The 25,992-nt window shown below is 31.7% G+C and overlaps 1 protein-coding gene across 3 annotated transcripts in view; it reads right to left on the reverse strand.

The window, feature by feature from the left end:
* Nucleotides 1-361: 361 nt before the first annotated feature.
* Nucleotides 362-25,992, reverse strand: part of LOC143249724 (band 4.1-like protein 4) — a 158,657-nt gene continuing 133,026 nt past the window's right edge. For all 3 annotated transcript variants that reach the window (XM_076500040.1, XM_076500039.1, XM_076500038.1), the window contains 10 exons: nucleotides 22,896-22,940; nucleotides 21,305-21,370; nucleotides 20,470-20,538; nucleotides 19,533-19,601; nucleotides 7,829-7,909; nucleotides 7,077-7,292; nucleotides 6,351-6,468; nucleotides 5,085-5,161; nucleotides 3,416-3,518; nucleotides 362-3,058 (listed from right to left, as the gene is read on the reverse strand). In XM_076500040.1, coding sequence (XP_076356155.1) covers nucleotides 2,942-3,058; nucleotides 3,416-3,518; nucleotides 5,085-5,161; nucleotides 6,351-6,468; nucleotides 7,077-7,292; nucleotides 7,829-7,909; nucleotides 19,533-19,601; nucleotides 20,470-20,538; nucleotides 21,305-21,370; nucleotides 22,896-22,940 — 961 coding nt within the window. In that variant the 3' untranslated portion in view covers nucleotides 362-2,941. The remainder of the gene's footprint in view (nucleotides 3,059-3,415; nucleotides 3,519-5,084; nucleotides 5,162-6,350; nucleotides 6,469-7,076; nucleotides 7,293-7,828; nucleotides 7,910-19,532; nucleotides 19,602-20,469; nucleotides 20,539-21,304; nucleotides 21,371-22,895; nucleotides 22,941-25,992) is intronic.

Below are 25,992 nucleotides of genomic sequence, written 5' to 3' on the forward strand. Positions count from 1 at the left end.
CAATTTATATTACTTCAGAGAGCAGTCACCTTCCTACAGCTGTCTGCAGGCAGTGAAGGGCGATATAGATCTGAGATGTTGTTTACTTGAGCACTTACGTCTCTTTCCTAATTTATGTTTCTATTACTAATCTTTTATTTCCAATGTGAGACTGGCAGATGAAGGTTAAGAGTGATATATGGTGTATCCCTGCTGAAATGTGCATCTACTTCAGTAGTCACCTCCAAAACCTAGGGTAATTTTATAATCCTACATTATAGTTTGTACTCTGGGATCTTTGCAGTTAGTGCAGCATTTTTTGTTTAATTTATTTTTGTTTTGGCTTGTTTTTTAAGTTATAACAAAGTAATATAATTAGTCAGAGATTCATATTTGCCACTTTTAATGCAGTCCTTCCTTGTGATTTTGCTTACTTTATCAAAATACATTAATTTTCACTAAAATATACATATATGACAAAGTGGTAAACTTATCTGTTTAGGTTTCAATTTTTATGAGTATTTTATTCAACTGAAACATTAGATATGATTTTTAGTATGATAATGGTAAAAATCTTGTTGAAATAAATTACATACTTTGCTAAATATCAAGTATTATTACATTAATACTAGTTTAGTTTTCACAAATTAAATTAAGTGGTATCCATAAAAGGAATACTTTGAGTTGTTGAAGTGATAAGGTAACAAACAATAGAAGTATAACTATCAGGGGATTATCAGTATATTTCTTATACTTTGGTAATTATTGATAACACTCAGTTTAATATGCAAACTATTAGAACTTGACAATATTCACTGAGGAATGACAATTTGCACCTATAACTTGTATCAGTTGTCCAGTTCTGTTAGTTAACATGAAAAGTATCTTAATTTCAAACTAACTTTGTGATGAGTTACTTGTTTTGGAAATTCAATTGAAAGTCTCATTTGAAAAATATTAAATAAGACATAAAAACTTGTCAATACCCAGAAGTAATAATGTGTCATAAATACAAACTGCAAAAATATTATTGATTGTTTAATGTAATTCATTTAAATACAAACAAAATTATAAAAATCTGGTTTCTACATAACCCCTATATCATTTACAAATGGCACTATCTAGTATTCAACATACTTATTGTGAGGCTTCATATTTCCTCTTACAAAATAAAAAAGTTTTATTACAATCAAATCTTGGAAAAATGAAGTTTAAGTATTTCAATGAAATGTTTCTACCATTCAAGTACTTGAAACATTAAAATCATAAACCTTGTAAAAAGAGGTACAGATGAATATCTGTATGATATATGCTTATTCTTCATTCATTAAAACAACACAGTATAAATTTAGTATATACAAATGCTGTTAATGAAATAGAAAAAAAAGGTTATGAAAACATACCAAAAAATAACCAAAAAACAAAAACTCATTTTCAGATAATCAGGAACCCACAAAAACATACAATAGTAAGCAGATATTTTTTAAAGATTTTCAAGACTTTTGGTAGGATATTGTTGTGAACTATATTTTAACATTTCAATTTATATATTATCTAGACTAAAGTGTGCATTGCATAAAATTAGATCTTGAACATCAAGAAAGTTCTGAATTTGATGTTAAGAATATAGTGAATTAAGGGAGTATCAAGATATAAGAGTGGATTATATATATGAAAACAAGTTAAGCAATGTATCATTACTTTGCTTTCATTTTGTATAAAGTGCCAGCCATTTACAGTGAAGATTTAGCTTCAGTATTAAAAAAAAGGACCTAAGCTGGTTACCTCAAACATTCAATTACTTGACTCAGTTAATTTCTACAAGTAGGTTTATTTTTAAATTGTTGTATCATAGGCATATTCTTTCTATATAAACATCATTCCCAAAATTTGGCCTTATTTTCACCCAGTAACTTAGAAGAGCCAGAACTTCAAAGAAACAATGAAACAACAGTGCTATAGAGTGTTAAGATCTATCATTCAACGGCAACCTTTCTTTATATTGTACTGAACAGGAGGACTTTGAAAGAGTAAAAAAAATATCAAAGAGCCTATTCTTCACTAGTTACAACTTGTTTACACAAACAATAGTTAATATCAACAAAGAACTTGCCCTTAAAGCTAGAATATATATTTATAAAAATATTATTCACATTTAAGTCAACTAATAAATTTTTCACTTTATAAAGAACTTTTTTTATTATAAATTCAATAAAGGATTTTAACTAGTTCATGTGAATACAGATATAACAAGATATTTTAAAACATCTGTGCAAAATTAGATATTGTGTATTACTTATTTCACAAGTTATTGTACAAATATGGTTGGAATATTAAGAGCATTTAAATACAAAATCAGTTAAATTGTTAAAAATGTATAAATATATAAAATACATTAGTTAAGGCTCACTGAGAACATTATTTATTTATTTCTAAACATAACAAGAAATTATTGGTCTTTTTTACAAAAATATACACGTTTCCAAAATAATGTAGTAATTTGAAAGTACTAAAATTACCAAGAATTAAGTAAAATAGGCATATTGTTTAGCACTTGTACAAGCTTTATTTTTATAGGAATCTTTGTAAGGGGAACGATTTTTTTGAAAGTATATCAAAGCTTTATGCATAATATTCTAGTACATATGAGAAATGTAAAAATGCCTTAAGTTGTCTTTATCCAAGATTGAAATATTTATCATTGATTTTAATTGTTGTCTTTATTTAAATTATTCATCACTAAATTACAGATGGTAATAATAAATTTCATAAATTTTATAACAGTTGTAAAAATTTAAACAAATAATATTTGTACATATGTTATTTTTGAAATTTATACCATAATGAAATGTGAAAAGCACAATGGCTATTTTAGTTTTGATATTTATTTTCTAATTACTATAAAGGTGCAAAAACATTACGGAAAAGGTAAAAATTTCAATAAAAACTGGATAGTAACTAGTTAAAGCTCAGTGCTCATTTCCAAATTATCCTGACACTGTAGATTGGGTCCGTTTGTGGATTTTAAGAAGTCTGTGGGTGTATATGAACATCCTGGATTTAAAGGTTTTCTGAAAGCCTGAAAAAGGATAGTTAAGAAAAAAGGAAATTTTGAAAAGTAACTTCTATAAAATGAATATCTTTATAGTTGTTTAAGTAGTAAATATTAACTAATATTTCTTATAGATATAACTAGTATATCAGTGTTATAAAAATTTTGTAGACAAAATGAATGTAATTTTAAAAAAATTATCCAACAAATAATATTAATCCAAATTCTAATTTTGCTTAACAGTGCAGTATATGCTTTATACTTTTATCTTGTACTTAACTAGATGATTTTTGATAGAAATATATAATTTAATTGGCAGGTAAATTGAAAGGTACTAAGAAGGCCAATGAAGTAAGAATAGTAAGCCATTAATGTAATAATCACCTCTCCAGCAATCGGTTTCATTTGTCTTTGAAAAGTGACTCGTGGTGAAGATGTTGTTGTAGTACTAATTAACCCACTGATATGAATCTTTCCATTCAAGGTTCTGTGAAATCAAAAATTATAATTGTACAAAAATATCTCCAGAAAAATGCACCTTTATAGCTTCTTAAATACAGTTATCTTGAACAATAAAATAGAAAATATCAATAACTAACATAAAATAGAAATCATTGAACAATCCATACTAGTTTCACTTCTCTATACACATATAAGGTTTTTTTCTTGATGAATAGGTTTTCTTTGCTTTGTTTTCAAGTAGTCACATTGATCAAGGTTTAGCTTTTTGATAAGAATACTTTTGGTAATTAGATGCTTTAGCAACTGAAATCTTGAAGGATAGAATATTTATCACATGAAGTATGTATACTGAAAAATGTCTCAACAAACAGTTATTATATAACAGAAAAAAGAAGAAACTGTACAAAATCAAAAATTGCTTTTCTTATTAAAATAGAAGAAATAAGTTAATATTATACCTATTAAGAGCAGTGAATAATTAGATCTATAAGGTATGGAATTTATTTTGAAGCATTTATCAATTTTAAGTTAAGTTTTGTTTCTAATAACAACAGTTTAATAATATAAAATGGGAACAAAATGTGTTACATTTTTAACATAGCAAACAGTACTTATTTTGAGGATATTTAAGAACCATCATTGATCAGAAACATAATTTTATATTAGAAATAAGCCATGCTTTTCAATAATGTGACATAATGAAGTGTTTTACATATGCAAAGTTAAGTGAATTATTTTTTAACAAAAGTTATTTTGTATTACTTCAGCTTCATACCTAGGGACCTATGTTATCTGGTATCAAATATCCTAAATCATGTGTATTATTTGTTATACTATTCTTTGTGGCCTGAAATTTTCCCCTTTGATAATTCAGTTCTCTTCTTTTATTTATTAGTAGCTGATTTAAAGACATCTGGGGAGAGGACATAGAGGCGTACAATACAAAAGTGGACCTCCTTATATCAATCCCTGGTAGCCTTAAGAGTACAGTACATGCGAGGTTTGGTGACAGTATGTGTGGCAGTTTGTCAGTTATAAGCAGACACACACACAGACTTTTGTCAAACAATGGTTCAGATTACATAACTTCCAAACAGCCAGTATAAATGGCTGCTAACAGAACAATCCAGTAATAAATGTATAATGTAAATAAAACAGTATCATGTTTCTAATATGCAAATACTGTTTTCTTTGTTGCAAGATTCATGTCAATCTTATTTGATGAAATAATCGCTATAAGCAACTTGCTGACTCATTGTAATGACATTTTTGTATTAAAGAAAAATTAAGTTGTAATTCTTTATGCACAATTATCTAAGTGGCAAATTTCTATTTATTTATCTCTTAGTACCTATTTTATTTAATGATTACTCTTAAGTTAAGAAAAAGATATTTTTAAGACAAAATTTGAAATGTGTTTATTCTACTTAGACTAAGGGATAATTTAAATGATACCATAAAGCTGGTGGATTAAGAAATACATAAATTAATGTTCAATCTTTGAAAGAGTCTATTGTTAATCTTTTTCTTATTGTAACATTTTAATAAACAAAAATTTCTGTAATATAAAATATTCCAGTTATTTTCCTACCTTGCACTTGGTAACTTTGTCTGACTGCCAGTGTATTCAGGATGTAATGTGCTACTATTGTTCTTTGTGTCTAAATTCTGTTAACAAATTGGCATAGATACATAAATTTCTACTTTATCAATAAGAGAATATATGACAGAACAATCAAATTTCAAAACAAAATTAAAGTTTAGTTTTTTTTCTCATTAAATTTACTCACAGGTTTGAAGAAATAATAACAGAAATTGAAGAAATGTTAAACGAGTAACAATCATTACATCAAAGGAAATGGCATACTATATTTGTTTTAATCAATGACAATAATAAAATAACACTTTCCTTACCAAAATATGTCCCCTAGCCCTACCATTCTAACCATTAAGTATGAAAATAAATTATGATTCATCAATACTAGCAATTTCCTTCCCAATCTTAAACATGCCAGTCAGATCCCATTTAACGCTTCTTTTTTCAATAGAAAATATTTTCAGAAATCTTAATCTCTCCTTGTTTGAAAATTCTCCATCTCTGGTACCATTCTGGAAGTCTTATTCTGAACCCTTTACAACAAGTCAATGTCCTTTCTAAGGTAGAGTCTGAGACTGAACACAATTCTCCAAATGTGGTCTAACCAGTGATGCATACTACAACTTCTTTAGGCTTGTATCAATATTTCTATGGATATAACCAGAAATCCTGTTTTCCATAGCACTAGCAACATCACACTGCTTGGATAGTTTTAGAGACTAATTGATAATTACTCCAAGATCCATTTCTTTCCTGACACTATTAAGGTTATTCCCATCAAATTATACATATAATTCAAATGATGATAAACCACATGCATTACCTTGCATCTATTATAATTATAACACATCTGTCATTTATTTGCCCAACTCACACTCACAGCCAAGACCTCAATATCATCCACAAAATTAAGTAACTTATGGACCATTCCTTCCTGTAAGACTGAGCTCTGTGGTACCACATCACATTTATAACAATATTTTGCCTTCTTATATCCAATTGATTAACATATCCCTCACACCTTTCTTTACTGACCTTCGCTGAGTATCCTGTTATTGAAGAACATTTAACTTATCACAGAGTATACATACATTTTACTAATAACATCTAAAAGTTTTTAAATGTAGCAAAACATTTCAATAGGGCAAAGATCAACAAAAACGTATGAGTGCTTCATAATGTTGTATATGTAATACATACTTCACAGATATAAAAATTATATTTAACTAACTCATATTAAGTAATGATATCATGTTTTACCTGATTTTGAATGAATGAGTGGTTAATTTTAGGAGGAATCAACTGTGCCTGTACAAATCCTTCACCAAGCATTGGTGAAACACCGGATATACTTGATACTGGGATGGGTAAGTTGAGCCTACAGAATTACATAATAAATTATTTTGCTGCTATTGTTTGTTGTTATGCACACAGTAGACAATTTGTGGTTTGCTCACCATGTGTATTAAACCACAATTTTAGCATTTTTTGTTAGGAAAGTCATATCAAATTGATTTTTTGTTATAATTATTGATTAATTGAGTGTAATTTATTAAGTAGACCAAGTAAGTACCAGCAGAATTTTATCCCTGATGTACACCAACAACTAACAGTTAATCGACTAGCAAATTCCACTAACTGTCCAACCTTATTCACATTAATCTCACATGGAAATCTATAAACCTGTTAATAGTTGAAATTTTAATTTATGAGTAATCAAACTAATGACCCATATTTGTTTTGGAAATATTTCAAAATATCTAAAAAATTAGTTACATCAAATAGTTCATTTGTACATAGTTTTAATAATGTTTTGTTGAGATTTACTCATAGTTTAAGATACAGAAATGAAACTGTTTTGTTACACAAATTATTCATTTGTGATTGCACTAGTTAATGTTCATGAAAACTTTAATAACTCTGCTAGAAAAATGAGTTTATGAAAAAATACAAGAACATATTGTCTAATATATAAATATTTAAAACCTTTTTACACCACTTATTGGCCTGGAACTTGCTATGATATTACTATTGTTGTCTGATAACACAGTATCTTTCAGTTGGGTTGTCACAGCAATAGAACTTGTATGTTTTGGCATAAGAGAGGTTCCTTGTGGCATAGAACTGTTTTCTGTATAAGGAGGTGGTGGACTGTCTTCATTCCCAATGGAATGTTGGTTTACTAGTTTTTCTGGTGAATTTCTAGAATTTTGTTAGAATTCAAAGATTGTAATTTTGAATGCAAACATTTTGAAGCTAGTCAATTTAAACGGATTGAAGAGATAAATTGAATTACTAAAATATCAGTTTCTTTAAGATAATAACTGTATACTGACATAAATATATATCTTTATCATAATAAAAAATTTTTAAAAAATCAAAGAATCTACCCTTACTTCTAAACTTTTAAAAGTTCTATAAACTTTTACTTTATAGAACTTTTATGCAAATAAAAATAATACAACTCTTCTGTATAATTAATAACAACTATTAAATAAACACAAATAATTTTTGCTTTCTACAGAAGATAGCCGTATAGTTTGAGAAATAAAAATATTTTATTACACTGAGATACACTAAATTAAATTGCATGCTTTATGAACTGTTTACATGGTGCTTGGAATGGATTAATTTTAAGTCTATGTGTTAATTATATTCATTTGAAAAATTATTTAAGCTAGATATTTGAAAAGAAAATATATATCAATAAAGAGCATTACAATATTTTGTGAACTTACTTTGAAGGAGCTCGTGCAATTCTACACCGCACTTGACCAGTTGTAGGAGAATAATGTATTTTGAAAACTCTACTGTCAGTTCTATATTTAAAAAAAAATGAATGTAACTGTAATATAGAATAATTATGAAAATGTAGTTTGTTTTCTGAATGTTGGTAACTTTATAATTAAAACAAGACGTTTTTAATCAGGCAACTTTAATCATATATTAAAAACACCTAGAGGACAGACACATTAACAGTAATATGATAGAGAAGCCATCCAAGGAATGCACTGTTGCTGGTGTCAAGGAAGCTTGGATAACATTTTTAGGGACATGTGGATCCATCTTGGTTGTCCCATCCTCAGAATTAAACTAAAATTATTAAATAAATAAATTTTAAAAAAGCTTAAAATAGCCCTTTTAATTCATATAAATATCAATTTTTCTCCTAAACTCTTAATATTACTGCCTCCACAAAATTCAAAAGCAAATCATTCCAGAAGCTGTCAGAAAAATAAAGTTCTCTAAGCAAAAGATGACTCAACACTATCAATTCCTCTTATCTTAAATCTTTAATTAGATCCTCTCTAACTTTATTTTTTTAAGAGAGAACATTTCAGAGATTTTAACCTCTTCTCATATGACAACCCCTTCTTCTCAAGTACCATTCTTGTAATCTTCCCCTGAATCCTTTCCTGAGGTAAAGACCCCAAGTCTGAATAAAATAATCCAAATGTGGATTAATTAGTAACCTATACAATGAAATTATAGTATTTTTGTAGATACAAAGTAAAATCCTTTTTGCCTGACAACTAGTAACAGTACACTGCTTGGATGGCTTAACAGACTGAGCAACCATTACACCAATATCCCTTTCTTTTATGACACTGTGAAGGTTATTCTCATCCAAATTGTAATTCAAATTTTGATAACCAATCATGCATAATTTTACATTTATCATAAAACATACCTGCCGTTTATTTGCCCAAGTCACTAAATGATCTAGATCCTTTGGTAAAACAGCAAAACAGCAACATGCAAGACCTTAATATCATCAGCAAATTTAAGTAATTGATTTACATTCCTTCATTTATGTAAATAAAAAGGAGCAAAGGTCCTAAGAGTGCACCACGAGGTACCTAACTTATAACAATCCAGTTTCACTGAACTTCATTTATAACAGGCCTCAGCTTTCTTCTATCCAACTACTCTCTCATTAATTAACTTAACCCCCACACTTATAAAGAATTTTTACAAGACTTTTATGTGGCACCTTGTCAAATGGTTTCTGAAAATTCAGACACACTAAATCTACACCCTTTTCCTTATCTACATAAGCAGTAACCTCCTAAAATCACATCAAAATATTTGTTGGCAAGATTTTCTCTTAGTAAAACTACATTAACTATCCAATAAAATTCTAAGCTTTGTTAGATTACTTTGTGAAGCATATTTTATCAGATTTTCCAAAGGTTTTCCAACAACTAATGTAATATTAATGAGCCTATAACTACTCTAAAAGTTTTATCTCTTTCCTTGAAAAGAAGATAACAATAGCTAACTTCCAATCATCTATCATATCTCCACTATTCAAGGGCACTTGCAATAAATAGTAGAAAGTGGTTCCACATATCCAATCCTTAACCTCCTTCAAAATTCTTGTGAAATATCATCTGGCCCAGGAGCTTAATCATTCTTTAACTTTCCAATTATTTCTTAATAAACTCGGAATTAAAACAAACATCTTGTTCATCCTTGTTTCCATCTATCAAATGTTCAAGATGAGGAATAATGATTGGATCTTCATTAGTAAAAATTGAAGAAAAAGTAGAATTTAATAACTCAGCCATTTTATAATAATCAGGCCTGGCATGGCCAGGTGGATTAAGGCATTTGACTCATAATTTGAGGGTTGCAAGTTTGAATCCCCATAGCACAAACACGCTCGTCCTTTCAACTATGGGGGCATTGTAATGTGACAGTAAATCCCATTATTCATTTGTAAAAAAGTAGCCCAAGAGTTGGCAGTAGGTAGGGATGACTAGTTGCCTTCCCTCTTGTCTTACATTGCTAAATTAAGAACAACTAGCACAGATAGCCCAAAACAAACAAACAAACAATCATAATAATCAGATACAAGCTTTCCTTTATCACCCCTCATGGGTTCTACCTCATCATAATATTCTGTTTATTCATAATGTATTTAAATAAATCTCTACTCTTAATTTTTACATCTTCAGCCAAGCTTTTTTCACACATTCTTTTTGATATTCTAATTTTCTTTTTGACGAACTTTCTTATGCTAAACCTTCTATCAGTTTAAAGTTCCTAAATTTCTGATGCTTTTCTTTAATTTTATCTCTTATACTTTTTCTGAGACAATCTGGTTTTTAACTTGCATTCACCTTCCTTTTTCTACAAGGAATATGTATCTGCATTGAATTTTTAAAAATTTATCTTTAAACATGAGAGTCTCCAAATAACACAGCTACTCATTGCACAACAAATATTTCTTGTTTTGTTAGATTGTATCTACAGAAATATTGACAAAACGTCTGAAGAGGTTATAATTTCACTATATAGGTCATTGGTTAAGTAGCATTTGAAGTATTGAGTGCAGTCTTTGATGTCTTACCTTTGGAAGGACATTGATTTGTTAGAAATAGTTCAAAAAGGGCTACTAGAATGATATCTTGGATGGAAAGTTTTTCAAACAAGGAAAGGCTGAGATCTGTGAAACTGTTTTCTTTTAAAAAAAAGTTAATTAGAAGAAATCTCATTGAAGTGTTTAAGATTGTTAAGAGAATTAATAGTGTTGATGCATCATTTCAAGTGTACTTGATGTCAAGAATGGTATAACTAGAGGATACAAAAATATGGATGCTAGAAGGGTGATAGTCATCTTGAGCTAATATAGCTTTATTTTTCTAAAAGAGTGGTTGGTCTTTGAAAATGGTTTTATTTCGAATGTGGTGGATGTAGTGAATTTAAGGGAAGGTTTGATAAATATTTTAATGGTAAGAGCTGGCCTTAATAATTCATTTGTATTTTCAAAGATTAGGTCAGTGAATAGGACAGCCTAGATGGAAGAACAGGTTCTCTGTTGTCCTTGAAATGTATATATAATTAAAATTATTGAAACTTGCATCTGGGGCAGTAATGAATGGTGTGATTTCATCATTACCAGTCTTATTCTAATATAACATGAAACATATTTTATAAAATGTTAGCCCCTGTTAGTACAGCAGTAAATCTACAGATTTACAATGCCTAAAAATCAAAGGTTTGATTCCCCTCAGTGGGCTCAGCAGATAGTCTGATGTGGCTTTGCTATAAGAAATACACACACATAAAATGTTAAGTGCTGCCAGATGAGGATTTCCATGTTTTAAAATTTATCTCATAAATAATTTACATAAATAACATTTTAATTAACCCTATGTTACAATTCAGTCAGACTAATGGTTTCTGGTATAAAGAAAAAGGTATTTTTAGCAGAAGCATAAGATAGACAAGATGCTAGTTTGTACACTTTTCTTCCTAGAAATCTGTATTAGAACAGTAAAGAACCATGTAAGTTAAATTAATATTCAAGTTATTGTGATGTAATATCACACATACATGCTAATTGCTGCTATTCATTAGCTCTGTGTTTTGATGAATCATCAAAGAATGTTTTGTTTTTGTCTTTTAGACCTTTCTAAACATTTTTAAGTTTCATGTCATTGAATAAATTTGATGAGGCCTAGTTATCTGATCATGTATTGTACTTTAGTTTAGTAATCTGACAGTATTTCAGTACTCATTAAATGCTGTGCAAACAAAATAAAAGGTTATATAAGTGTGGCTACAAGAATATACTGACAAGAATTTTAGAACATCTTTCCTGTTTTGAGAAGGAAGATATTATGTTTCATACTGAGGCCCACGGCTGTCATTATTCACAACTTGAACTTTCTCTTAATAGTACTTCCCACTAGGCATTGTTATACATCTGATAGAACAGACATGAACTTATCTTGCAAACAAATTCTAAGTGTAGTGACATTTTATGTTTATTTTTTCTGTTCCTCATATGATGTTTCAAAATTTTTAAATGTGGTTCAAACCATTAATATCATGGATATGACAAGTGTAACAGAGTTACTGTTATATATTTATTTTAGTGCCTACATTTGATTCAGTGTAGTTTCCTTTTTGCATGTGACATATATTCTTTACTGTATATTGAGCAAGTCCCACCTGTTCTCGAGTAAGAATTATGAATAGTTATTTTATGAAAATGTGCCAGTGTGTTAGAACATTGTTGAAAATTCTATAAACTAGTCTAATTCATATAAATACTAGCTTGCCAATATACACTAATATAAAAAGACTATTATTTATCAACTACAGTCATTGTGCTATTCCTAAGAAGCTACATTTGTGATTAATGCCTACTAATCAGAAAACTACAGAATTTGGCCAGGAACATTATAAATTTTGAACTTTACAAACCATTCAACTTAGTGAATTACTTTGGAAGTTATTATTTCTATGAGGACATTAAATATATTTGCTGGGAAAAGTCAGCTTGTAAGATGTGAGGCTAAACAAGAATAGAGCTAGGTAGCATTCCTGTCAAGTGATGAATGCCTGTGTATTGACATAAAAGTAAGTTGCTCCTCATGGACCCATACAATTGCAGAAGAGGTGATAAAACTGTATGCATTAGAAATGGCAACAATTGTTCTAGGAAATGAAGCTTCAAACAAGCTTAAATTAGTGCCTTTATCAAATAATGTTATTCAAAACTGAATTGGTGATTTGAGTTCGGACATTTTGGACCAAGTTATCACAGACATCAGGGCTAGTCCCTTGAAAATCTCTCTCCATTTGGATGAAACAACTGATGTTGCAAATTGCGGTCAACTCATCACATTAGTGAGGTATGTCCATGATTGTGCCATAATGGAAGACTTCCTGTTCTGTGAAGATCTGAAAACAACCACAAAAGGGAAAGATATCTTCCAGTGTGTGAAGGACTTCTTTGCAAAATATGATTTAGATATCCAAATTATTGGTTCTTTGTGTACCGACGGTGCCCCTGTTATTCTTGGAAATAAATCAGGATTTTTTGCACTGATGAAACAAGAGATTCTGCACTTGCAAGGTACTCACTGTTTTCTTCATCAACATGGTTTGGCATCAAAAACATTGCCTCCAAAGTTGAAAAAGGTCTTTGACACTTCTGTGAATACCATCAACTGGATTATGGGTCGCGCTCTGAACCACTGCCTCTTCAAGTCGCTTTGTGAAGATTTTGGAAGTGAGCATTCAGTTTTGCTTTTCCACACAGAAGTCCGCTGGTTCTCATGTGGGAGAGCTTTAATGCTCTTTTTTGAACTGTGAGAAGAAGTCAAAACTTTTCTGAAGGAACGTGACTATGATCTGTCCAGAGAAATAGAATCACAAGAATACAAGCAAATGATAGTCTATTTGAGTGATATTTTCATTTATGTGAATGACCTGAGTGTATCTCTTCAAGGGAAAAACATAAACATATTGAAATGCTGCAAAAAGTTAAATGCTTTCAAAGAAAAGTTACATCTTTGGTATTGACGAGTTAAAAGAGGTAATCTTCCAAATTTTACATCACTTGAAGAAATGGTAGGTGAGGATGAGTCCCTAATTCCATGTGTGTGTGAAGAAATTGTGGATCATTTGGAAATACTATCAGTCATTTTATGGATATTTTGGAGGAGAACTGGAAACTTCTGAAGAATGGATTATGAATCCATACTCCTTCAATTTGGATAATATGTTGGATGATAAGAACTGAAGGAAGATCTTATTGAACTGTCCACAAATCGAGTTCTTGAAATGCAGTTTGAAAGCAAAACTTTGGAACAATATTGGTATTCGGCAATGGACATGTTTCCAAGACTTTGTGAAAAAGCACTAAATGTGCTCATCCCATTTGCGATGACATACTTATGCGAGTTTGAATTCAGTGCCCTTTGGTCAATCAAGACAAAATCTAGAAATCGCTTGGGTGCACAGGCAGACTTGCGGATTGCTATCAGCAACAAAATGCCATGCTTTGAAAAACTCGTAAGAAATAAACAGGAACAAAAGAGTCAATAAATTTAAATTGGCTTATGAACATTTTAACATTTCAAATTCAAAGAAATTTTATTTCATGCATGGATGAAAATTTATTTTTTTGTAGGCCATGTAGGGTTTATGCAACTTTTAGTTTGTTGTAATATATTTTCTTTTCCAAATGTTTCGTTTTTAATTATATCAATAAAAACTAATTATAAAAATTTGTTTTGGCCACCTTCACCTCCATTCTTAAATAAATAATTACTGTGAGGGGTGCAAGAACATATAAATATTTTTTAGGGGTGTGGTGCATAAAAAAGGTTGGGAACCAGTGCCTCAGAATCTGAGACACTTGGACCACAAACTTTTGTATCCAACTGCTACTCTTCTTGCAAATCATTTTCAAATGCAAAGATATATCAGGGTCTATCACTTAGCGAATTTAAAAATATCTCTGTCCAATGTATTTCATTCAGATCAGTTTGGAAACAGCATTTGATATTTCATGGTATATTTTCCTTCTGCTAAAAGTATGTTCTTTCTTAAAATTCCAACAATTTAGGAAGAGAAGTATTTTCCAGCAGCTATTGTCTTTTATTATTTCTATGAAAAAAGAAGAATTATGAGATATGAACGTATATCATAGATGGCAGGGAGGTGTTCTATTCCCTTGTTTGGCATTTATTGGTGCAAAGCAACCACACTATCTACACCAAACAACCAATTAAAAAAAAGTACAATTATTGAAACATGTAAAAAGGAATAACATTAAAACAATGGCCAAATTTCGAATAAAAACTTAGAGTTAAAATGCTCAATGGCCCTAAAAAATTTAAAAACATAAGTGAGGTGGACAACAAAATGAGGGCTATTATGACTTCAGTGTCACACAGATCACATAGTGGTGTATCAGTCCCAGATAAAAAAAAACTGAGTCAAAACTGTCACCAATGCCTGTTGTAGCCAGGGAAACTTCCTCTTTCCAATCCTTATGAAAACAAGAGAAGTAATGAGTAATAGAGTTTGGTCTGGAAAAGCTTGTTATCACATTGCTCACTCCAAGTCAACTGCCAAGTGGCATGGAGCCAAGCCTTTAATATGGGACTGTTGTCCATATATGGGACAGGTACAGCAGTTATAGCACTAGAGCAAACAGTCTTAGCTGCAATGTGAGCAAGCTCATTCCTGCAAATACCAAAGTGGTATCCAGAAAAACTGCATAGAAATGGATGATAAAGAGAAATGGGCCAGTTAGTTTTGAATATCGACAAGAAAAGGGTAAGAACTAATGTGAACTGATTCCAGGGCCAGTAGAGAGTTAAGTGAGTCAGTATAAATAGTAGAAATGATGTACTGAATAGCCTTCTACAAGATCCAGGGCAAGAAAAATTGTGTACAATCAATTTGGCAATAAACACAGAAATTGCAGAGGAGATCCTGTGTGCAACCAACAAACTATGGTAGAGCTTACAGAGTCACCTAATTTCAAACCATCAGTATAAATGAGAATGAAAGAATGGCTTAAAAGATGTTTGGTAAATACAAAACAGTACTTCCAATTGGGAGTATCTGCCTTCCTCGGATGACTAAAAAAGATCACAGTTGGGAATTGTATAAGCCATGATGGGATAGGCTGACCAGTGGAGACTGCAACATCATCCAAGGACAGACCCATTTCAACTAACTAAGTCTGGATATGAAGGCCAAAGGGAACAATGGCAGACCATCTATTCTTAAAAAGGAATAGCTCACTGAGGAAGGAAGCCACAACCCCAGATTGAATGTTGTGATAATGATCGAAGTTTTGAAGCAGAGAATAAAAAAGTTGCAAGCAGAAGAGGTGTAGAGGAGGCTCTTGAGACTAAGTTTACCAACTCTGGATTGGAAAAGTGTGGAAAGCTCCTGAACAAATCTTAAGCCTCAGATAGTGAACACGGTTGAACATCGTTAAGGATGAGGTTCTAGCAAAACCATAAACCAGAGACCCATATTCCAGTTTGGATCGAATCAGAGCATGATAGATCTTTAGCATAAAACATCGATTTGCTCCCAAAGAGTTGGAATAGAGGACATGGAAGATGTTCAGTGCCCTTCTACACTTGACATGCAACTGCTTGACATGTGGAATGAAGTTTAATTTATGGTCAAAGATAAGCCCCAAGAACTTTGTCTCAGGGACCATGGGAAGAACAACCTCACAAAGATGGAGCTTGGGGTGAATACCCTGTTGGCAGCAAAAGTGCATGCAAACGGTTTTAGAGAAAGAAAAGGTAAAACTGTTTGCTGTGGTTCACTTCAATAGATGATTGAAGGCAGTCTGAAGCTGCCACTCAATAAACTTTATGTTTGACAACTGATATGAGATGTGGAATTCATTGACTTAGAGTCTATTTGCAACAGTAAGAGGAAATTGTGCAGCAATATCATTAATCTTCCCACTGAAAAGTGTGATATTCAAGACTCAGCCCTGTGTGACTCAGTGTTCCTGTGGGAAATCATCAAAGCCATACAGACTTGGAATCACTGATCCATTAAAAAGGTTACATATAAAAGTGGGTAAATGGTCACATAATCTATGTGAGTGGAAGTCTTCCAAAATACTGTACTTCCACATAGTATCAAAGCCTTCTCATGGTCAAAGAATACAGAAACAAGATATTGTCACTTGAGAAAGGCTCCTCTGATTGACATTTGAAGTTGAATCAGTTAATACATGGTGAAGTGCAGTCGTCAGAACCCACACTGGAAGGGCAGTAGAAGGTTGTTTAATTCAAGGAACTAAACAAGATGAGTATTAATCATCCTCTCTTGGATCTTACAGAGACAGCTCTTTAAATCAATTGTATGATAGTTTGAAGGAATTTTAGGATCCTTCCCAGGCTTAAGAAAGGGAGAACAATAGCCCAGCTTCTCCTATTAGATCAGGTTAAAATCAAACAGAAGAATAGCAAGAGAGAGATGGTGCAGCATCTCGTAGTGAACATCATCAGGTCCAAACAATGTTCTGCTAGATCTATGAAGAGCAAGCTTGAGTAACACCAGTCTAGAGGTGAAATTACAGTCATAGAGACAATCAGCGCGAAAGAACAGAGGAGATTGTTCTGCCCAAGTATTGATGGCTTAGAAGGTATGGGATGAAACAGAAGTGCTAGATGCATGAGAAAAGCTCTGGGCATCAGCAACTTCCTTAGGGCAAGAACAAAAGTAAGAGGGGTGGGAACAATTACAGTGTAGTTCCACTTCCTTCTTGTAGGCATAGTAATCTTTGCCAACATATCGAGCACATATCAAAGAGCAACAGCAAGACCATTTTGAATGACCGAACCACTGACACTGGAAACATGAAAGAGAGTTTGGAATACATGGCCATACATTACAATTCAAGTAACCTGCCTTGATGGTGGCTTGTGGATGTGACAATGTAAATGTCAAAATAAGAACATCAATAAGCACCATTAATTTGTCCTTACAGGTAGAGATACAGTGTTCTGCAGAAATGGCTGGAGAAGCCAGTGAGGATTTCTGACTTGTGAATGTTTTTTAGATCTCTCTTAACAATAATTCCTCTTGAGGAATTCAATGTAGCATGGGGAGTAACCTTGATGGGTAATTCCCAATGGCCTTTGATTTTAGGAAGAGTTTCGTACATTGTGGTGTAGATATTTCCACCAAAATGTCTCCAGAGCACAATCTTCTAATTGACTTGGGGGAGTCAGCAAGCTCCTGCAATCTCATTTGAATGATAAGGGAGACATCTATTCTAAGAATTTCTTAGATAAGAAATGCAGAGATGCTAACTATTTCAACTCACTGAGCGTAATGATTGTAGACAGAGCTCTTTATCATTTGTGGCAACTAGGCCTGACTAATGTCTCTAAGCTGTTTATTATTATATTATTATTATAACTATTATTATTTATTACTGCTATAGATTGCTCATTTATGACTGTGTTTTGTGTATTTAATAAAGAAATTATTCTGCATTTATGGTTTCATATTCTGAATTCTTACTCATAAATGTCATTATCTGCATTGTTTTTGTCTTCGCCTCAGCCTTTTGTTGGTGAGATGCCAATTTTGTATGTCTGGAACAATCGTTTATCCCGCCATGCGCCACAGAAAAATTGATGTGACAAACTGTACAAAACGCATGACTGTCACTGACTTTTGATGCAATGACCGGATAATTTGCACTATACTCTTTCCTAAATTTTTAATTCACAGTTTTAGTCCTTTCAGATTTGCCAGAAACAAGACAATCTGGTGAACGAGGCCTCTTTTTTTCCAACCTGGGAACGATCGCATTGGTGTTTCTATGCCACTTAGAAAACGAGAAATACCAACTACTGTGCGAGTTCTGATTGGCTGACAAGCACTGATGATGTAACTGTGGGTTCCCCCACGAACCCAGTATGGAGAAGCACCTTACTCAAACTATTGGTAGACATTGGAGATACAAATATTTTTTTATTATTTCAAGCACAAACATGATTATCGCAAGTAGCCATTTGGACTGTCTTTTATTTATTATCAAAATTTATTTGTATCTTACTAGAAATTTTTTTCACCCCTTCCAAGCCCTAGGGAAGCAATTTATCACTTTATTGTATTGGCCTATATAATATATAATAATTTGGAAGTTGCAACAAGTCTGTATGAGCATATAGTCTTAATGTATACACCAAAATCGTAATGATTACGCTCAAATCATAATGGTTGGCATCTCTGGAAATGAAGGATGAGAAACTGAGGTATGGAATCGAACTGTGATGGTGGGCATGGAACAATTATCTATGCATAGTTGTTTTCCAATAATCTGTTTTTTTGTTATTGGATTGAGGTATCCAAAATAAATAAGAGTACATTTCAGTACCCACTGACCCCACCTACCATTAAGACCTACAAGGTCACATATTACAATGTCAAACAAGGAGACTGCAGTAACACCAGATTTTCATGAGCACTATACCCAAATACCAACATTACACACAATGTCAACAACACCTGTTGAGAACATCCTAAACTGGTACTCAAATGACAAGCAGATTTACCCTTGGAGGGGGCCACCCCAAGGCCTCCCATCTACAAGAATTGAAGTCCAAAGTGCTGTGTTGGGGTTGAACCCCTCAACCACCAAAATCTTCTCCCCTCCCCTTCATGGGTTGCTTGTGGGTGGATGTTCAGATCTCAGAGAAAGTGAACTGAAAGTACATATCCTGCTCTGGGAGGTTCCTCGTCATTTATAGGAATCAACCTCGAGGGATGAAATTTATGTTATAGATACTATTAATTGACAGCTGTAGCACCTATACCCTACACAGAAGTTATATAAATTTATGATTAATGAAAAGTTATCTTAGGACATGAAAAGTTGCTTCACTTATATGCAATTGTCTAAAAATGTGAAAATGCTCATAAAAACTATAAAATGAAAATGCAGAACTGAAAATCTGTATTTATCTTCTCATCAACCAAATGAACCTCCAAACCAAATGCAGTGAAGATCCATTCACATCCTGAGAAGTAGTTATATGGACACATGCACACAGTACTATTATATTTACACAGATGCCTGGTTTACTTCACACTTTTTTGAATGACATTTGAAATGAAGACAATCTGGATAATACTTACTCAACCTTAGTGTACTTAATATTCTTTCTTTCTTCTTCTGTCATGGTTTCAGAATCAATCAGTGTATACCTGAATATGAATGCATTTGTAATGAATATTGTTATTACAGAGATAAAAATAACTTGTTAAAATAATCTTAAGTTTACAGTTACATTTGTTTGCAAAATAAGGCATATTAGTAAGATTGTTAAGTACAAATTATTCTTAATCAAACATATCCATATAAAATAGGTCCCACTTGAAAAAAAAACAACATCATAATTTTTCTGGTACCTTTAAACATTTTATATTACTCTTAATTATTCAATTTAAGAAGTTCTTCAACTCATAATTTTCAAGTATATTTATTGTTTAATAAAGGTCCTAATTTCCTTCTTAGAAAGGATGCCATTATTACTGAGGTTTGAATGATTCAGTTATGTGTTGTTCAAATGCAGTCTCACATATGATAATCATAGGTCTTAGAAAATAAAACATCTCATTCTCAACTTGATGATTACCATTTTCTATACCAATATCAGTTCTCTCTACCATATAAACAGGGTGTTCGGAAAGTCACTGTGCACTTACATATTTATTAACAGACATGTTTCAATATAGAATACAGGAGGTAAATATGAATGACAATTATAAACAATGTTGAAAGTGACCCCCATTGGCATCAATACAGGCTTGGATCCTTATTTTGTTTCTAAACACCGCTATCAGTTGCTGGCTTGAAATAGTCTGAGTGAATGCTGATTATAAAACTGCACAATGACATTCCAAACACCCTGTATATATATATACACAAACAGGAAAACAGAATGAAAATAAAAATACAGTAAAAAAAAGAATTTCATACAAAAGTGACATTTGCAAATGTAACTTTAAATTTAGATAAGATTTTTTTTCCATTATCATGCTTTATGGAAATAAAAATATGACTACAACATACTCAATGTGCTTTTTCAGTTCTTCAGGTAACCCTTTCTTAATTTCTGGGGATTTTGACCTTGATCTATGTCTATAGAAATATAAAAAAAACTAAATTACAAAAACTGGTGTTACAATTATTTATTTATTACATTTCTGGTTTACAAAAGCACATATATCTTTCTAAGTCTTAACCATTGTTTCTATATATTAAGATATAAGTGTATTTTATGTCCATACGAAACTCTCAAACTAATGAAATTTTCAAAAACTATGTTTGGTTAGTAATCTTATAAACAAAATATCATGGAATTTTTTATTAGTAGTAGTTAATAATATTTTTATGAAAAGAAGAAATAAACATTTTTCACACCTACATTTTGAATGATTTGAAGCAAAAAAATTATTTTAATCAAAATATGATAGTCTGATGAACTAATTGTTATTTCACAGTTAATAAGCCTATTCAAATGGTAGTTCAACCACACTTTTATTTTTGATTGACACTGTAGACATAAAAATTATGGCTTTGTTCTATTTAAAATCATACCACAAAATGTACTTCTTGAATACTCTATGATCTAACAGAAATGTGACTTGCTACAGAAATTAAGAATTTAACATTAACATGCATTGTTTGTAATTAGTAATTCCTACCTATTCAGGAGTGAATAAATCTTACAGACACAGCAATACAACTGGTAGTGTTAAATGGTCATTCACTTGAATAAATTGATTTTTTTAAGTTTCACATAAATTTCTAATGCACCATTGTCAATTCATAAAACATTTTCATGCTTTTCTGTTTCACTTTGAATGTTTTCTACAGAATATGATTCTTGTGACATTATAGTTACCTTCTATGCTTTTTCTTATGTTGAAAGGTTGCTTCAGATTCTGTCTCCATTCCCGAGTTGTGGTACCTGAAATTAATAGATTCCTTGTGAGCCTACAGTTGGTCAGCTCAAATGTAAATTTTTAAAAATATATTTTAAACAGTTTTATTAGACAAAAAATGATCTTTGTCTAAATGAGTATAAAGAGAAGTAGTTTCTCAAACTATATTTTCTTAAATAATCGTTTTCTTACTGATGGGTTCTTTTGGATGATTCATAAGTTAAAGTTAAATCATCTTAAAACAAACAAAAAGTATTATATTACAAAGTTTCTTTGAAAGATAGTTTAAAGCACTATTAAACAAATATAACATCATGGTACTCCAGGTATTGATTAAAAATGACACACAGGTAACTCTCCTCCTCCCTGCATAATGAAAAGTCAAATATTTAGCTGGATGAAATAAAAGACCTTTACAAAAAGACAGTACTTTGAGCAAATCTTAGACCCAAATAAACAGAAACTAATCTCTTGTTGAACACTCCCAAATGCCATCAAAATTCACATTAACTTTGTAACTGACCAATAGAAAATACTGATTACAAGAATTTGGAAGTACATCTGCTTAATGAGAATATTGTAAACTTGTAATCAAAGGTACTGCATAATGAAACAGGAGATAGTTTCTATAAATGAATCCTATTGTGGAAAGTAATGTCTAAGAATGAATTTAACATGTTACTTTGACTAGATTTAGTGGGTTCAAACTAGACCTTTAATATTAAAGAACTCTAAGTATGACATACACACTATCAGAGAGTGCATATCATCACATTTGTAATCTAATAGGTTCTTGTGCAATATCCATGGTTTATAGTCAAGATTGTTAATAAACACAACTTAGAGCTTGATATTAAGCATTAAATTTAAACTGATCTCAAATTTGTTGTAAAAACTGTAATATTTATACATTTAATTTGACACTGTATTTAGTAACACTCAATGGAGAGAACTTTTATTAAAGTCAGATTGGATTAAAAAGGAATTTAGATGATGCTAAGAAATTATATGTTGTAATAACAAATAAATATTAATAAATTTTAAAATACATGAACTACCAAAACATATTGAGAGCATTACTTCATAAACTGGATTTGCTCTTAATATTTTGAATTACTATAATTTTGTGGAAATACTTTAAAAGAAAATTATTAAAATCATTAAACTGTCTTGATCCAAGAGCCTGATAAAGCTGTGTTGTTCTGACAGGAAAATATATTTAAATGCTCTATATATATATATATAAAAAGAATCCTGAAAAGCATGGACTTTATATATGTAGCTATAAAAGAAACAATTTGACAAAATGATTTTTACCATGAAATGAATGAAAAATTAATTCTTACCTTCTTGGTATAAGATAAAAATGAATGATTATAGTCACTTTTTATTTGCATGTATTTAACTGGAAGCTTTTATGCTGTGGTGATAATTATTTGACAGTACTGTATTATCATACAAATATTACAGTAATACGAGTAATCGGATTACCTCAGATATTTTTACACTCATTCAAAATTTAAAAGAAGAAATGAAATGAAACACACTTACCCACTCTTTCTGTTTGACAGTTCTCTGACAACAGCATTCTGTGGCCTAAATATTATTAAGAAAAATAAATGATTTAAAATATCAATTTTCTATGAAAGATACACATGGGTGAAGAAAGCAAGGGGTTTTAAACATTTAAAATATCTGTTCTATTTCAGTGATTTCTTTTTCTATTAATTTAGCTACTTCTATTACATTCTATAATTAAAAATTGTAGAAGAAAAGATGCCCAATAAGTTCATCACTGATGTTTATATCTTTGTATGTCTCATCTATACCAAGTAAGTGCATGTAAGCTCTCTTGAGCTAGTTGACAGGTCTCTTTCAGTTGGTTTTTGTGGTCTAACATGTAATGGTATGTGTTCATCACTTCTGAAACTTCTTTTCCTACATATAGATTTTTCAATATCTACATTAAACCTTGTATTGTTCTTTCATACAGTAACACAATGACGACCCTGTACTTGCTTATGAAGTTTCTCAAGAAACAAATAGCACTTCCTGCAGGTACCTGTCCCATTCCAATCATGTAGTCTCTTTTGGAACATCATCAGCATGTTGTTTAAAACTCCATTAGCTTTCTCACAAAGTCTAGGGTTGCACAAGGTGGTATGGAGCTCCTTAGTATTTATGAGTCTGCACATCTCTTGCATCAGTTTTGAAGTAAACTGGGTTCCTCTGTCACTCAGGACATCTTTCAGGAAGCCCACACTGCATACCTCTTCCAGGAGGACTTCTACTACTCTCTCTATCTTTAGTAGTGCTATGACTTCTGAATAACATGTCACATATTTAACTACTGTCAGCACATACCACTTGCCCTTGTCAGAAATAGGTGCTGGTGGTCCAATCAAGTCCATAGATTCTCTGCTTAATAGCTCTTTTGTGAGACACATCTCTACCAGTGGTACTTTGTCTGTCTTCCATCTAGATATCGTCCCTTAACAGATGTCACATAGCCTGCAGAATCTGCTCATGACTTCAGTGATCCCAACCAGTGGAAGTTACTGGTGGTTCTTTTTGCCATCTTCTTTGCTCCTAGGTGTCTCTTGGTGATTTAATCATGATCCAACTTAATACTTGAGTCTGATATTCTGTTGGTACTATAATTTACATAACTTTCCCCTTAATTACCTCAACATGTCCTGTGTAGTGTTCCCCCCCTATTCTCTATTCTATAAACCCCTTTTATTTTGTTTTTGTTCTTGACTTTCTCCTGGACACTATTCAAAATTTTCTTCAATGAAGAGTTTTTCTTCCATGCTTCCTCTCATTTCTGCAGACTTATGTTCAGAATAATATTAAACTTGCAGGGGTTTGATTTGCTGCTTGTTCATCTTTCCTTGAGCCCTATTGGTGACTGTATATATTTCATCCATTTTCTTTCTGTCTGGTTTTTCAAACTTCTAATGTTTGGTATATTTCTAAACACTAAATCATAGATAGGTTCCTTCATCCACATGGCCTCATAATCTCCTAGATGGTATAGAATATTTACTTTTGCTGTGGTAAACCTTTACACATTACATCAGTAAGCACACATAAATGTACTTTGCCCACCATCTGGCCAGTAGATGCTAGACTGGTTCTCACTGTTGTATTCAGTGTCTCATAGGACCTTCATTTCCTTGTTACTGACACATGTTGTTTTTTGTTAGCACCTCCCAATGACTGTCACATTCTGCAATCACTGTTGGCACTGTTGATCCATGTACTAACTTGAGCTAACCATCAGTGAGGCACTTGTTATTCATGGAAATTTGAAGAGTTATCTACATTCTATTTCTTCTGGCACCAGTATCCATGATGATAGTCACTTTTACCTTGTTTGCCAGCATCATCTTTGTAGGTAACTCCACCTGATTTATGTTGAGATTTCTGCTGTTGGTTGTTGTTATCATGGTTTCACTCATTTGCAATGTGCATTATATTTTATAATACATATAGAATATATTCTTCAACTTGCCTGTTAATATCCTTTACCTTTGGTGGACTCCTGCTTCTAGAAAGCCATCGCTGGTTTCGACTTTAACAGATTTTTCTTGGACTTGCCAGTTACAGCCCCTCTATGGGCTTTCATGAACTGATCTGCCAGCTTGATCAATTACATCCACATCTTTTGGTGTTCCATTCTTTATGAAAAGTGACATGTCAATTGAGCACATGATCATGAACTGTTCATATATTAGTAGGTTTTCTAGTTCCTCAAAATTATTTTCACACTTGGCCATATCAATCCATTTTGAGAAGTATCACCATAGACATGCCTGAAAATGAGGTGCAGCTTCTGCAGTATCAAGTTTGATTTCTCTTAACTTCAGATTAAAACCTTTTTCACTAACCTCATAAAGTTTCAGCAAGGCCACTTTTAACTTGTCATATTCTATGGCATCTTCTGACGTCGTGCCTGCATACAATTGTAAGCCTTTTCCTGTGGAAGGTGCTGAAACAGACTGCCCAGTCACCTTTGTCTCAGTTCTAACCTTAGGCAAATCTTTCACATTTCTCCAAGAAAGTATACAGGTCATCTTTATATGTTCATCGAATTTAAGCAGCTTGGGTTGCCTAGTCCTGACACCATTTTTATTCTTTGGTCCTCCCTCTTACTGTTGAGTGAGCTTGATATTCTCAGTTTGTGCTTCTACACTTTCTGTTTCCAGTTTCTCTTATCTCTCTTTTTCTTCTTTCTCAGTTTATGCTCTTATTCTCTCTGTTTGTAATCTCTCTTCTCTTTCATTTTCTTTTTTTAGTTTTTGTACCTCTCCACATCTTGCTTGTTGTTCAACAAACTCTCATAGATCAAAATCCCTTAGATCACAGTCTTTTAACCCAAGTCACTTATCTCTTTTATCCATATATATATATATGGATATGTACTCGGTTAAATATTGTTATTGTGATGAGTAGTTAACATAATAAATATGCTGTTTTGGAAAGAACCTAAAAAGGCTAAAATTGATAAATGCAAACTTTACAATGATAATACATTTATATTATATACACCCATTTCAGAATAAAATAAATACCATGATCTAATCAATTAAGTTCTAAATAACTTGGAAAGAAATATCAGGAAATTTACTAAAGAAAAAATATA

Source organism: Tachypleus tridentatus, chromosome 4, assembly GCF_004210375.1.
Source record: "Tachypleus tridentatus isolate NWPU-2018 chromosome 4, ASM421037v1, whole genome shotgun sequence".
In the NCBI taxonomy this organism is placed as follows: Eukaryota; Metazoa; Arthropoda; class Merostomata; order Xiphosura; family Limulidae; genus Tachypleus; species Tachypleus tridentatus.